Raw genomic sequence first — 16,250 nt, 5'->3', positions numbered from 1 at the left:
TTATCCATGGTAGATTTGAAATTTTTTTAATGATTTACTCATAAATCTTCCAAAGTCGAGACATTAGTGTTTAAGTATTTTGCTCTTTACAGCCAAAAAGAAAGAAAAAAGAGCTCTAAGAAATCTGTATAAAACATAATAAGAAAAATTGTGTTTTAGAAAATTATAGCTGTGAAAAGATTTCAAAGCATTTGCCAATCAAATCTATTATGTATGACAGCCCATAACATAATGATTTAGAAATCTATGTTGAATATATAACTAAAACAAGTAGATTGATAACGCATACTTTCAGACATGTTCTAAAGAAAAGATAATATACTATACTATACACATTTATCACCAATTTGAACAATTGGTTTAATATCACAATTAGCTTTGGATTCGTTGAAGTTACTATTAATTTACAAAGTTAATAATAAGAAGAGAGAGAGGAGGCAACAGGAAGAGGCAAAAGAGGCAGCGTGCGTTTGGTTGGACGTGAGAGAAAAGAAGAGACAAAAGACACCTTCTCGTCTTAATTTGCCCAACTTGCTTTTCTCTCCTTCTCTCCTCACCAAATCTAATACAATATACATTCACGTTACAAATACAAAGTCTCTCTCTTTCTCTCTCTACAGTAGATTTATTACCATAGTTTCGTGTTGGTACCTATCTTCTTTTGCAACATAGCTATTCAATTCTGTCTTTGGAAACTGCTCTTTTTCCTTGACTTTTTCTCTTAAAATTAATTCCCGTTCTTCTTTTAAAAAATATTCAACTTCCTTTTGTTGTTGTTATTATTATCAAATTTGAATAATATAGTCTTTGGTTAAATGTGAATTTACCAAGATTACTGTTCTCTCTTCCTAATAATCTCCGGATTCTATTCCCATTTGGTTTATGTGTTGCTTCGCTTACCTTTCCTCATTCCCATCATCATCTCCTCTTCTCTCTGCTAATAAAAAGTGGTTTGTTTTCCTCCTTTCTCCGCAATCGGTTTCCTCTTCCATTGTGTTTTATTGAAGAATCTATTTGATATTTAGGGCTGTAACGTTTCTTTCTTTCTTTCTCTTACCAAACCTTCTCAGATCGGTCTATTTCTTTTTGCTTTCTGGGTTGTGGGCTTCTTTGTGCTCGATCTTAACTGGTGAAATCAGTTGGTGGGTTTGGCTCTGTTCGTCCAAAGAACTTGAATAATTCAGGTTTTGTAAGAAAAACGTTAGTTTCTTTGCAATGAGTTTTTAGGCTGGATCTCTGTCTTTAGGAACCTGTTCAGTGTTTGGTTTGGCAAAAGCTTGTCTTTTTTCTTTTTTTTTAATTATGTAATATGTTTTGTTATTGTTTTTCTGATTTATTTTATTGATTCTGGTTAACTAACAAGGCTTTTGTTTACCTAATACATTCAAGTTGTTGATTTTCTTTGAATTGAGATTGTGATTTAAAGTGGAGAATTTGCTGAAGCTTTGATCTTTTTATTCTTCTTCTGTTGCAATTGCCATTGGTTTATATAGGCTGCACTTGATTTTAAAGTGCACATGTCAAAACTGATAATGCAGCTTTTGTATGTGGTTAACAACACAATTGGTTTTGTGGTCTTAAGATTATGCATATCATATTTAACTTTACTTGACAAAACTTTACAATTGAATGCTTCCAGTGACAAGATTGTTGAGCTTTTATTTCTTTTATTAAAAAAATAACTTAAACAGGTTTACATTGTTGGTTTTGTTTCAGTTTCCAGCATCGGTTACATTGTGAAAAGTGGTAAGAGGATGCAGGGAGAGAGGGCAAGTATCGGTTCTTTATCAGAGACAATGAACTTTGAGCATGGTTCTACATCTAGCAACCCTGTGGCAGAACAGCAGATTCGTTGGGATAATGATCTGCAGAACTACATGAGTTCAGCTGCTGCTGCTGATACAAACACTACTATGTCAAACGCAGTGTATCATGAGCCACGTGACTTACACAGGTTTAACCTTGGTGAAGGTAGCTCTAGTGGTACAAAGAACGAAGCCCCTAGTAGTCACAGCGAGCAATGGATGCAAATGGGACGTTTTGAGGAAAGAAGAAACGACAAGCTAGAGTTGAACCCTTTGTTTATGCAGCAACCGTCTAGTGGAAACCGAGTTGTTCGTGATGTCAATTTGAATGCAGAGTATATTGAGCGTGCTGAGGACATGAATCCAGTCACAGGTCATCCTGGTCTTAGTCAGGGTAGCGTAGCAGAGAACAATGCTAGAGCTGGTTGTAAAAGAAAAGCTATTGATGCTGGCATTGGCCAGTCATCATCATCAATCGGAGCTTTCCACCGTGGGGAGAGCAGTTCTTCTTGGGTGTCTGGTCCTTCGTTTTATAATCATAATGATTTGAACATATCTCTTAACCATGCTCCAAGAGCGTTGGTTCCAAATCTGTCTCCTTCTCCTTCCCCTGCCATCTCCAACAGAAACTTCTCTTTCGGGGCTAATCCCACTGCTCAACAACCAGTTTTTGTGAGACAACCAGTTCCTCCATCCATGAGCGCGCCAGGACATCTACAACCTGTTGTAGATCAACAGCTGATGGACATGAGATATAGACATCCTTTTAGCAATATTACTCCTCTAAACCCAAATGCTTCTGCTCCTAGTATGCCTCCAAGAAACATGATACCACCATTTCAATGGAGTGGGAACCCAGTAGCAGCCGCTGGATCATCTGCTCCCGTTGACCGAAACTCCCTTCGTCCAGGTCAATCCAGGCTAAGAAGCAACATGCTAGCTAATCCTTTGTTTGTTCCAGCTCCTCCTGAACCGAGGAATCTCGCCCACGGTCATGTTGCATCGGCAAGTGTTCAGCCACCAGCTTCGAGTCCAACATGGGCTCCTTACCAGAACCAGTCGCCACATAATCAAAGAAGATTATCTGAACATCGTCGTAGGTCGTTGATTTCTTCCCTTCTTACAAACCAGAGAGCTGCTGCTGCTCGTTCCATGGTCCCTCCTCCCGCTCCGGATCAGCATGTGGTTCAGCCTGGCGGTGATGACAACTTTCAGACACAGAATCAGGCTTACTCGAGAGCAGTACCAAGGCAAGGACAAACTGCTGTTGGCGTTCCTCATTCTTTGCGTGGCTTGGCATCCACAAGTCGAGGAAGAAGCAGACCCTCTGCATCTGAGGTTAGTTTTCTGTAAAGATTAGTGTTGCCTTGTGGGTTCATATACACTGTAAAATGATATAGTTTTGGTTATATAGATCTGACGCTGTGATTTTTATTTTTGAAACAGATCCGCAATGTCTTGGATCATATGCGTAGGACAGGGAACTTGCGTGTGGAGGTACCGTTTTAAACAAAAAAGATTTTGTCTAAGTTGCATCCAAAGATATTTGTGTTATCACATCTTGTGTTAGCCCTGGGCATTTGGTTCTCGGTTCGGTTCTAGAGGTTTGGTTATTTAGAAAACTCATTCGGTTATTTCAGTTTTTGGTTCGGTTCGGATAACAAAGTTAGGTACCGACTAATATCCAAAGGAATTTTGGATCTCATTCGGTTCCGGTTCTTCGGTTAATGTCGGTAAAAAAGTAAAAAAAATGGGTGTTTGGAATTTAACTATTAGATTTTTTTGGGTTTTTAAATAAAAAATTGGATAATTTTAAATATTTCAGATCAAATGTATTCTTGTAACTTTTTTTTTTGGGTATTTCGGTTTATAATTAATATTTTTAAATTCATTTGCTTATTTTAAAACCAAGTATAGTTAATATTTATAAGTACATATTATAGAAATTTGGGTACCCATTTGGTTCTCGGTTTCGAATTTTCCGGTTCTAGAGATATAGGATTGACTCGGAAATTGATAGGATCCAAACTAGAACTAAACCTCATTTTTCGGTTCGGTTAACTTCTATGTTTTGTTTTAGATAAAAGGCAATCAAATAAACAAACTCTACATGTACTTTAATGGTCGTTTAATGTTTTTGTTGTGCTGATTTATTTCAGGATTTTATGATTCTCAATCAGACGATGATGCTAGGTGTAGCCGATGTTCATGACCGGTATAGAGACATGCGCCTTGATGTTGACGACATGACATATGAGGTAAAGCCAGAACATAAAATACTCTTTATATGGTCATCGTATTAACAGTGTCATCAAATCTGCAGGAGTTGTTGTCTCTAGAAGAGAGGATTGGAGATGTTTGTACCGGTCTTAATGAAGAAACAATATCAAACCGGTTGAAGCAAAGGAAATACAATAGTGGTACCAAATCTACACAAGAAGTAGAGCCATGCTGTGTTTGTCAGGTAATATTTGGTGTTCACCTTCACTTTTGCAAAATGTTATGAATGTATATATTGACTTGGTGCAAATACTGCAGGAGGAATACAAGGAAGGAGAAGAAATGGGGGTGCTGGAATGTGGGCATGACTTCCATAGCCAATGCATCAAAGAATGGCTGAAGAGGAAGAATCTTTGCCCAATTTGCAAAACAACAGGGTTAAACACTGTTGAGAAGTCGAGCAAATAATGATGGAAAGACCTTGAGCTGTTCTTGAGTTTTCACCATTCGTCGAATCTTCTTATACCATTGCAACCTCATAAGAACACACCCAAAAGGCTACTTTGGTGTCTGAGTTTGAGGTTGATGATTTGGAGATAGTGAAAAGTAAGGGAATCAACTGAGGGAGATAGGAAGGAAATGAGGAGAATCTAAGAAAAAAGAAACTTGGGGTTCTACTGAATTTGTTTGGATAATTTAATTTTTTACCAATTAGTTTTTTCTTTTCTTATGATTAAAAGAACCAAAAAAGTTTGCGAGTCAATTTGATAGATTTTATGGATGATTGATTATGTAATATATATGTCTTATATATCCTAATTTGATCAATCAACATAGCAAAAGCTATGTAAATTCTTTGATTCAAGGATGTAGCAAGATCTTAGCTCTTAGTATCATTTGATTTAGATGGCTTTGTTTATGGTTAAGTTAGGCGGATTTCCACCACTGTGGTCAACGGTAAGGTTAATATGGTTGCCTATACTTCCGTTGAGTTTTTTTGTTTTAAGTTTCTCAAATGCGTTCTCCGATATACACTTATTTCCGGCAGGTATAGGTTTAAGAAGTCAACCAAATTGAGAATATAACTCGGTTTTGTTCAACCAGGTCAAAGTCAAGAGTTTTAATTTACACATGTATCCTACTATATATTAAATATTAATTAAGAAGGCACTTGGCTTTTCTAGTCCCCTAGACTGTATCTGCGAAGTGATTTTGCCACATATCTCTCTACAATCAATTTCACAAAACAAATATGACATGACTACTGAAATTGATGATATGGCTTCCGTAAAAATAAGACATGGATAATTTCATTTAATGTTGATTTATATTTTTGGTAAACTTATTAGAATATGTTAATAATTCATATATTACATTTAATATTGATATTTCTTTTTGGTAAAATTTTTTTAAATATGGTAATAGCTCATGCATCATCTATAAAATAAATATATTCATATATAACATTTAAAATTTTGAAATATTATTATTTTTGTATAATTATCCAATTTTTATTACTAAAGCTTTCAAAAATTCATACAATTTTTTAAAATTTTAAATATCTAATCGTAAGATCATTAGTTTTTTATATACATACAAATTTTATAAATATTGGTTAGGCTAAATTTTTGATAATTATACAATTTTATATCATTTTATTAGTTTTATACAAATTAATTTAATATATATCAAATCTATATTAAATATTAGTAAGAAAATAGTAAAATCTATAATATTTAATAATATTTATTTTTAAATATAAGTTAGATTAAAAAAATTCTTTACTGCACATGGTGCAGGAAAACACCTAGTTTTTTCTTATGTGTCAATCCTAAATAAAGTTATTTTTAAAATATATTGTAATTTGAGTGGTTGATAATTTTTATTTTTATTTTTTAATTAAATCTAAATAAAGAAATCGTAGAACCAATTAGTATATACTAGAACTTGATCCACGTCTCCGCGCGGATGTTTGATTTAACTTGTGTTCAATGTAAACTCATAAAACGTTGGTTTTATAAAAAAACTCACATGTATAATTTTTGGGGGAATTTTACTTTTACACTTTGTTTAGTACCACTATTCATTTATACACTTAGAAAGATGACATTTTCAGAAATACCTAAATCATTAATAGGCAAAAGACACAAATAACACTCTCACAATTCAAACCTAATCTCCTATCTCTTTCTCTCTCGAGAGAAAGCTTCGACGGAGCGACGGCAACGCGACGACGGTGACGAAATCGAGCGACGACGACGAGATCGAGTGTATCCTCTCTCATGCACGAAGCAGACGAGATCGAGTGACGACGGCGAGATAGAGCGACGACGAGATCGAGCAAGAATCACAACTTGTAAGTAATTTTCTCAGATTTTGTTGTTTCAATCTAAGAGAAAGAGTTATCTATTAATAGTCGGATATAAGAGAAAGATTTCCGATAGTGAACATTAAGTTTTTGAAAATTTATAACTCTTTATAAATCTAAGTTTTAGGACGACGGGGATTCTAACAACGGCGACACTCACGGCGGCCACTCTCACGACGACGACGAGAAAAGGTCTTCTCTCTCACTAGTCACGACGTCTCTCTGGAAAGAGCATCCGGTGACGACGAATAACAAACACACTACACGATTCAAAATCTCATCTCAAAAATGTCGTCTTCTCTTCACGATTCTCCTCTTCACGATTCTCCTCTTCATGATTCTCATCTTCACGATTCTCTACAAGTAAGTTCCTAAATTTGGGTATCTTTTTGTTTGTTTCAAGTCATTTTTTGAATTTGTTATTTATGTTATAAGAAAATAGAAGAAGATTGGTTGAGGATTGTCATGTTCCTAGTTAGATCTAAGAGAAAGAGTATCGATAGTGAACATTGAGTTTTTTTGAAAAATTATAAGACTTTATAAATGTGGGTTTCAAGTAATTATAAGATGCGTGAACTCAAGAAATGTTGTCTTGTATTGCAGTTGGATAGCAACGAGTTTTGCACAACCTTGAGATTGCCTGGGAGGGTTTATGAAGCTGGAGAACCAACTGATAATCCCAAAGCGATAATCCATCACTCAAAGATTGATTGTGTCGAGAAGGTAGAAGATATATTAGGAAAAGAAGAGTTCTCTTTGATAGAGAACTCTCACATTGGGAGCATTTTGAAGGTGGTTAAAAGGATAGAGTTCAATTTTCAGAAGAGTTGTTCCATTTTCTAATGCAGCGAAGAGTATTGACGCAAGGAGAGGATCTCTGGTTTACTTTCTCGGACCAGCCTATGAGATTTTCACTAAGGGAATTTCATCTGACAGCATGCTTACGTTGTGAAGAAGATCAAACAAAAACAGAGCTGCAATTCAAAATAATGAAGAAGCCATACCTTTGGATGCTGGGCAAGGAAGATAAGTTTACGGTGAGAACGTTGTATGAAATGTTTAAAGAGAAAGCATGAAGCATGCTAAAACTAGAAAGAGTATCCCTTGGAACAGCAATAATCACAGAAGCGGTAATTATGGCAGAAAATCCGAGTTCTAAAATCCCGAGAGACAGGTTGCAGCGTTATATGAACTATCGCTTACTCAAGATGGCTTGGGGTAAAACTGCTTATAGCATCTTGATGAGAAGTGTAAAAACTTTGAGTGCAAGTTCCTGGACAGGAGATAGTTATGAAGTGAGTGGTTTTGCGCTAGCCATAAATTTGTGGGCAATGTCATCAGTGAATGTGCTTGGTAAATCATTGGGAAAACCATGCGAGACATCCTCTTCTTCAGATCCGTTGTGTCTACATTGGGACTCAACAAGAACTCCGACAATAACTGAAGTGTTAGAGATGGAGAAGATAAACAATGTGAGTTTTTATAAACGTCTATAAATATATTCGTATTGTATTGTTTGAAAAGTGATTTCTAGGGACTCCTTGTAAATGTGACGTGTGTTTATAAAAGATTGTAAATGTAGTTTTATAGGGACTTATAAATTAATATATATGAGGTTTACAGAGATTTGTTTTATTTATTCTACAGGTTGAGGTTAGCACAGTGATTGGATTGGCTGAGGAATACAAACATTTGGTGGGGGCAACACATAGTGACGATGCTGACTTTCACAGTGTTGTGAAACTAGTTGAACAAGGATACAAAATGAGGAGAAGCGATTAGGAGAAAGGTTTTGTGGATATGTTTGTTGCAACAGAAGATATAGGTCAACAACGCAAGACAAAAGACGAAGATGCAAAGCATGGTGAAGATCTGAACCATAGTGAAGATGAAGAGGAAAATAAAGATGAAGAGGAAAAGACAGATGAAGTGGAAAAGAAAGATGAAGAGTATCAAAAGGATAAGGAGCAAAGAAAAAATAAAGATCATTCCATGTCTAACAGCGAGAAACTTGATAAGCTAATCCAAATGGTTCGTGATTTGGATAAGCGAGTAGTAGTGATCCAAAATGTTTTAGGAGTTAAGGTAACCAATTGAATTTTACCAAGTACTTATCAAATTTCACGTGTTATTTCTCTCTAACGATTTCACTTATTTTTTTGAAGTTTAATGACGGTTCACCAAACAAAGAAGATTGTGAGAATGGAGCTAGTTCTGGTGATAGAAGAAGTGCACAAGATTATGAAAATGAAGAAGATACTATTGATGAAGAAGCAAACTCTGGTGATAAAAAAAGTGCACCAGATGATGGAAATGAAGAAGATACAATTGCTGAAGAAGCAAACTCTGGGGATGGAAGAAGTGCACCAGATGATGAAAATGAAGAAGAAATATGTGATGAAGAAGCGAAATCTGGTACAGAGCATCTAAGGAAAGAAGAGAATATTCTTGGGTAAAATGAGACTACACAAAAAATAACTCAAGACAAAGACACATAAAAACTTGAATCAGAAAGTTGCTTGAAACAAACGTCGCAGGTATGAATCTAAAATAGGATATAAAGGTTTATAAATTTTTTGATCCAAACTTTAATACAATGGTACAAAATTAATATATTTTATAAGGCCTTGTAAAAGTTTAATGTATATAACATAAACATCTAATTTTCAAAATATTTTGTTTGAAGGTTACATCGCCTACTCCAACATTTACTTCTTCTAAGTTTGATCTCCTTTCCCAAGAAAGTCATAGTAGAAAGAGTACAAATGAGGTATTTTATAAGGCTTTATAAACTATTTCATAATCGATAAGGCCTCTTAAACAATTATATAAAAACAATTTGCATGAATCAGGTTCTTATGAGAGATATTTGTGAGATTCCTGTTTTCCAACCTCTAATGAAAATTAAAAAGAGATTGGTACAACAAGATAGCCATGTTTGTTTTCCAAACTTTATGAGTATTGATTTATTTTATAAACATAATAACCCTTCGTAAAAACTATTTTTTTTTGGTATGTAGGTAAACGAAGATGTTGAGCCTCCACTTCAAAAGAAGATTAAAGCTGATACAGATAATGTTCCACTAAAAAGAAGTGAAAGAGGTCAAATTCCATCCATTCATACACAACCCCATTTACATGAGCAAGGAAGAAACATCCGATTCTTCATCCCTTTGAGCCAATTGATAAAACAAGAAAGGAAAATATGAGAGAATGAAAAATGTCAAACAAAAGAAAGTAAGTTTTATTTTATAAGAAACTATATATTTCATAAGGTGAAACTAATACCTTCATAATAAGTATGAATGTACAATTTAGGAAACTGAGAATCAATCAAGAGATATTAACCGCAAAGTGGTTTTCGGCTATTGCAGTAGAAGAAAAGTATTGGGTTGGAGTTGTAGTCAACTTGGAGAAGAGAAGTATCACAACATTCAATTGTGCAGCAATGAAGTTCACATATGCGAGTTTGGTCCCTTATATAAATGCATATGCGATGGCTCTCCCATTCATGTTTCGCAACTTCTTCAAAGATGTCAGCATGGATACAAGCAAGTTCTCGATAAAAATTGTATCTGAAGGTTTCCCACAGGTAACATCTTTATAACTGTTTATAAATCTTCATGTTAGATTTGTATCATAGTTCAAATAACTTATATTATAATTTACCTGTTATGTTCTTAAGACAAATATATTACTAACACATTTTTGTTTCAGGTTCTTAAAATAGAAGACAGTGGAGTTTATGCATTGAAGCTGATAGAGTGCCATGCAATGCGTATAGTGGACTTGACAAAGCTGAGTGAAGAAAAAATTGCAAGCATCCGAGAAAAGTTGGCGGTTGATATCTTCTCGGAATTACAATGAGTACTAATGTGGGAATGTACAAAAACTTTATCACTTGCTTATAGTTATGTGTGAACAACTATTTGTTTTATGCGTGTTTGGTAAACTTTGTTTGTAGAATTCTGAGTATTATGAGTTTATGACTTGGATTTATGGCTTTGCTTTAATTTAGAAAGTTAGATGGTAAATTTGTATTTCAGTAGCTTTATAACACATTATTAAAAATATTTTATAACCTCTTATAAAATCAAAACAAAATGGTTTATTACAAAATTTATATCTTAGTAGCTTTATAACACCTTATTAAAACTGGTTTTTTACCTCTTGTAAAATCAGTTGAGTTTAGGATATATAAAGGCGTATTTAAAAGTTATAAAGATTTATAAATCTATGAAAATTAATTTATAAAGGTGTATAACTAATATAGAAAGGCTTATAAATCGGTTTAAGCTATTAATAATTATTTTCAAGAGCTCATCAGTTCATAAACAAAAAGAATTAAGGTTTATAAAGTCGTATAAACAACCAAAATGATTTATAGATCTGTATAAACTAATTTATAAGAGCATATAATATAAAAAATAAATGTTTAAAATGAAAGACTATGTGTCATATAGGTTTAAGTTTCCAAATTTGTATTTCAGTATCTTTATAACACCTTATTAGAAATGGTTTATAGACTCTTATAAAATCAAGGAAAACAAAATGGTTTATTTCAAAATTTGTATTTCAGTAGATTTGTAACACCTTATTAAAACTGGTTTTTTACCTCTTGTAAAATCCATCGAGTTTAGGATATATAAAGGCGTATTTAAAAGTTAGAAAGACTTATAAATCTATAAAAATAAATTTATAAAGGCCTATAACTAATATAGAAGGGCTTATAAATCGGTTTACAATATTTATATACTAAAATAATGATATATAAACACCAATACTAGAAACCGTGTTAAGCGTAACGAGTATGTGATATGGTCTAGTGGTAATTTGAGGTTTCCTTAAAATTCAGTTTAGTCGAAATCCCGGGTTCGAACCATGTCCTCAACAATTTATTTGTTTTTATCATTTGACAAAGCGATGGCAAAACTGTAAATTTAACTCTTCCCACACCACGTTTTCATCCTCTTCCATCCGACACGTTTGTTTTTCTTTCTTGTTTTCTATCCTTTCTTCATCGTTTTATATGTTCGTAAATTCCAAGAAGAAGAATCAACACAACGATCTTCCCCATTTTGAATCATTATCGTGGCAAACATAATTGAGTTTCATCATCAATTTTGAATCAACAATCTAAATCGAATTGAATTTTTGTTTGGAACCTAATTGATTGACTTAAAATCTCAATCTCTTTCAGTTTCAATTCCAATTCAACTTGATTCGATTTTGGCAAAAGTTAATTCAATTACATTCTCTGTATTCTCTTTTGACTTTTTATATTCAATTTAGATCAAATTGAATTTTCTCTTTGCTTTTGTATATACACTCCAAAATCGAATTGAATTTATGTATGGAACCTAATTGATTTATCTAAAAGAAGATGACACATAAGTCAATGCAGATGTGGACGTCAGTGCTAAAGAGAGTGAAAATTCAGAAACCAATGAAGTAAGCTGATTTATAAGTCTTTATAAACTGATAACCTTTTCAAATGTTTAATATACTCTATGTAACTTTTTTATTGTGTCATCAAAATTGAAGGATGGAGAAGTAAATGAGGATGCATCTAAAAAGCCCGTGAAGGTTACAAAGAAATGTGGAAGAGGAAATAAGGTAAATATCTCCGTGTATAATGGTTTATAAAATGTTCTTTCAAATTTCATAGACTACATTCAATTATCATTTCTGATTTACAAAGGCTTTTATTAAATTCGAAATTGCTAAGTTAATTTTTTGTCTTGTAATATTAGGGAAAGAAAAAAGTGTAAAACCTCCACGGGAAGTACAACAATAAGTAGAAGATGATGCAGAAATTGGTGCTAAAGAGAGTGCAAATTCAGAAACCAATGAAGTAAGCTGATTTATAAGTCTTTATAAATTGATAACCTTTTTAAATGTTTAATATACTCTATGTAACTTTTCTTACTGTGTCATCAAAATTGAAGGATGGAGAAATGAATGAAGATGCATATAAAAAGCCCGTGAAGGTTACTAAGAAACGTGGAAGAGGAAATAAGGTAAATATCTCCATGTATAATGGTTTATAAAATGTTCTTTCAAATTTCATAGACTACATTCAATTATCATTTCTTATTTATAAGGCTATTATTGAATTCGAAATTGCTAATTTATTTTTTTGTCGTGTAATATTAGGGATGAAAAAAGGTGTAACACCCCCACGTGAAGTACAACAACAAGTAGAAGATGATGCAGAAGTCGATGCTAAAGACAGTGAAAATCCAGAAACCAATGGAGTAAGCTGATTTATAAGTCTTTATAAACTGATTGACTTTTTAAATGTTTAATATACTCAATGTAACTTTTCTTATTGTGTCATCAAAATTGAAGGATGGAGAAATGAATAACGATGCATCTAAAAAGCCGGTGAAGGTTACAAAGAAACGTGGAAGAGGAAATAAGGTAAATATCTATGTGTATAATGGTTTATAATATATTCTTTCAAATTTCATAGACTACATTCAATTATCATTTCTGATTTATAAGACTGTTATTGAATTCGAAATTGCTAATTTATTTTTTTGTCTTGTAATATTAGGGAATTGTTGGACCCAATTTTGGTCAATACCATAATGGGCCACGATCAAAGACATAGGCCTTAAAGGGGCTGCGCCCGTAGCAAGGATACGAGCTCGAGAAGGAGTCGTCGAGGTCGCGGAGATCGCACGCAACAAGAAGCTGAGATCGCAGAGGTACCACAGAAGTCTCGAAGTCAGCTTACTATAGAGGAAAAGGAATGGAAACAGAAGAGGACACGTTGAAAACCCTAGAGAGAGCTACACATTCATATCGATCTTGTTGTCTTCCCACTTTTAGATTCTTTCTTTACCGATCTCATTTGTACCACTCGATCTAGTTCAATTCATTGTATTCGATCTTATTCATCAATAAAGTCCATTTTCACCTACTGGAAACTATTTAACATCGTTGTGTTCTGAAGATATCGTTGCCTACATCATTTGTTTTCCCTAGATCAAACCCCGATCAATATCAAATAATTTGTGTAGATTTTAGGTTCTACATTTTGGCGCCGACTGTGGGGAAGATAAACGAAAAACATCTTTGCTAAGAAACCGATCTAAATTTCCTAAGCGCGACTATGGATCCCAACCAAACCACTGGAACCACGTCGTCGGGAGTCAACGACATCGATCCTATCAGATCCAACTCGGGAGCTGGAATGACCCCAACTGGGTTAACGGGAGCTAATGATGCGACCGAAACAGCTCCGACGCAACGAATCCCTCCAATCGGGACTTCAAATCAAGATCCATCTCTTCCGATCAACCAGACGGCGATCCCAGAACGAGCTGGAGCTCGAGTTTGGAACCGCCCCGGAGATAGATCATCCTCCGACGACCTAACCCGATCCCAATGCAGACCGATCTCACCGACTCCTCTAGCCCAAACCCGAGGAGAACTAACCGAACTCCGAGGAATTATGACAACTCTAATCGACGAGATTCGTAGTCAAAGGATTGCCAACCAAGCCATTGCTAATAGACTGGACCAAGCCGAAATGGAGCTCGCAGAGCATCGAGCTGCAAATATTAGGGAAATAAATCAAACGCCCCTCGATCCGTTAAGGACGACGTCCAACCCCCAAAGCACTGGACTGTTCGGCACTCCAGAGATCCCAAGCGTCCGATCCGGACGCTATGCGAGAGAAAATTCGCAACGACCCCCGCCGCAGGGCATGACCCACCGAAGCCTAAGCTATAGTGGACTGGACGAAATCGACAATGGACTCCAACGCCCACGAAGCACTCCGATCCAATTCCAGAATGGATCGACGGAGAGGCAAGGAGAGCCAAGAACACGAATCTCACCACCAAACCATTCTATCCCCGAGAATCGAACTCCGTCCGCGACCAGGACCTTCAATCAAACAGGGTTCGATAACCCAACGGAACAAGCTCGGAGACACGATCTTCGCGGTCCCGTCAATATCGACCCCCAAAGGGAAGACTTTGGAATCCCGAACGAAACAGGAACCTTCCAGAATTATATCGAAAGGAACGATGCCGAGCTCAAAAGGATACATGCGATCGTACACATGGCGACGAGCTCCGCTCCCGATATTGACATGGTCATCGAGGAAACGAGAAGGACCCCATTCACAAACAGAATCGCCACCGTAAGACTGCATCACGTTGGGAAACTGGAATTCCCCGAATACGCCGGGAACACAGACCCGAAGGCCCATGTGCGAGCTTTCCGTCTAGCGATATCAAGAGCACACCTCACCGACGACGAAAAAGAAGCTGGATACTGCCGCTTCTTCGCCGAGAACCTCACTGGAGCCGCACTAGAGTGGTTTGCTGGACTAGAAGAAAATTCTATCGACAACTTTACCCAGTTGGTATCTACGTTCCTCAAACAATACTCAGTCTTCATAGAGACAAGAGTTACCAAAGAAGATCTCTGGAATCTCAAACAAGCCCCTTTCGAGCCATTAAGAGGATACATAAACAAATTTCGAGAAATCAAAGCTAAGATCTCACATCCGAACGAAGTCGTTGCCCTCGCTGCGTTAAAGAATGGCATCTGGTTCTCATCCAAATTCAAGGAAGAATTGGCGGTACGAGCACCTATCTCGTTGGACGACACCCTACACCGAGCCTCTTATATCGCCACTCACGAAGAGGAAGTCGCAGCCCTGAAAGAACAGTATAGCGCGAACAAGAAAAACGCAACCAAAAAACCTGCTACTCCTAAAGAACCAACCACCAAAGGGCAACATTCCTACGCAATAAATAATTCGCCGCAAAAGTCTTCAACATACGACCTTAACAAATACTGCGCTTTCCATGATCGCAAGGGCCACTCGACCGAAGAATGTCGAGCCGCACTTCGCAATCAAAACGAAAATAAGAAAACTAATAAAGAAGCCGAAGAAGAAGAAGAGCCAGTGACTCCGAAATTCAATTGAAAGGCCAAAGCCCCAACAAACAAAAGAGGCAGGGAGATCGTACAGGAATCACCGAGCTCTGCCCCCCCCCCCTCCCAGCCTCGAAGAAAAGAGTTGACATGATTTCATGGGCGCAGAACAGCAACACAACCGATGAAATCAAGAGCCAAACCGAAGGAAAAATCCACTTCGACACCTTGGTAGCGATCCGCACATTAGAAAATCCCGACGAAGTCACTCCCCCTCTCGGTGTCACTCCATACAACCCAAACACAAAACCTCCTAGCGTAAAAATCTCCAACTTCAAGCGAAAGAATAAAATGACCAAAATTCGCGAGTTGCTGGAGAAACCGATTGAAAAACAAGACAGAATGCAGACTCTCAATCGCAATCTGTCTGGGGCAAAGACACTACCGACCAGCACTAACTAAGAGGTGGAATTTTCCGGCCCCTAACAAGGGGAAAAAACGGATCGACTTCATCTACGGAGGCTCCAAATTCTGCAATTCGGTCAACTCAATCAAAGCATACCAACGGAGAGCAGAAAACAACGTAGAAATTAGAGAGCCTTTGTCAGGTCCCGATCACAAAATCACCTTCAACGAAAACGAAACCGCAGACCTCGATAAACCAAACGACTACGCGCTCGTGATACGAATCGACGTCGGTGGCTGTGAACTATCCCAAGTAATGATCGACACTGGAAGCTCGGCCAATGTCTTCTTTTACGATGCGTTTAAAAAATGGGATTCACTAGAGCACTCCTAAAGCAAGAGCGAACTCCCCTCATCGGCTTCACAGGAGAGACCACCTATTCTCTCGGATCGATCGAGCTCACGGTAACCGCTGGAGAAATCAGAAAAATCGTTGAATTCATCGTGATAGACCGTCCAGCCCCATTCAATGCAATCCTCGGGAGACCTTG

At 36.4% G+C, this 16,250-nt stretch overlaps 2 protein-coding genes across 5 annotated transcripts; both read left to right on the top strand.

The window, feature by feature from the left end:
• Positions 1 to 626: 626 nt before the first annotated feature.
• On the top strand, positions 627 to 4,885 carry LOC106390666 (probable E3 ubiquitin-protein ligase RHG1A). Of its 4 annotated transcripts, none has more exons than XM_048765595.1 (7): positions 627 to 950; positions 1,071 to 1,200; positions 1,717 to 3,143; positions 3,252 to 3,302; positions 3,965 to 4,063; positions 4,129 to 4,269; positions 4,344 to 4,885. In XM_048765595.1, exons 3-7 carry the CDS (start codon positions 1,755 to 1,757, stop codon positions 4,491 to 4,493), a joined length of 1,830 nt encoding a protein of 609 aa, XP_048621552.1. In that variant the 5' UTR covers positions 627 to 950; positions 1,071 to 1,200; positions 1,717 to 1,754; the 3' UTR covers positions 4,494 to 4,885. The 4 variants fall into 4 exon arrangements, with proteins under 4 accessions (XP_048621552.1, XP_013686635.2, XP_013686636.2 ...); XM_013831181.3 differs by having other exon boundaries at positions 628 to 950; positions 1,071 to 1,184; XM_013831182.3 differs by lacking the exon at positions 1,071 to 1,200 and having other exon boundaries at positions 628 to 950.
• Positions 4,886 to 7,529: 2,644 nt separating this feature from the next.
• LOC125591823 lies at positions 7,530 to 13,009 on the top strand. The gene is made up of 10 exons (XM_048766690.1): positions 7,530 to 7,865; positions 8,041 to 8,125; positions 8,210 to 8,478; positions 8,559 to 8,845; positions 9,712 to 9,985; positions 11,938 to 12,009; positions 12,342 to 12,435; positions 12,550 to 12,650; positions 12,745 to 12,816; positions 12,953 to 13,009. Exons 1-10 carry the CDS (start codon positions 7,530 to 7,532, stop codon positions 13,007 to 13,009), a joined length of 1,647 nt encoding a protein of 548 aa, XP_048622647.1.
• Positions 13,010 to 16,250: the final 3,241 nt, after the last annotated feature.

This window comes from Brassica napus, chromosome C8, assembly GCF_020379485.1.
Source record: "Brassica napus cultivar Da-Ae chromosome C8, Da-Ae, whole genome shotgun sequence".
In the NCBI taxonomy this organism is placed as follows: Eukaryota; Viridiplantae; Streptophyta; class Magnoliopsida; order Brassicales; family Brassicaceae; genus Brassica; species Brassica napus.
Note: the sequence above shows the minus strand (reverse complement) of the source record. Positions and strands in the feature narration are given on the sequence as shown.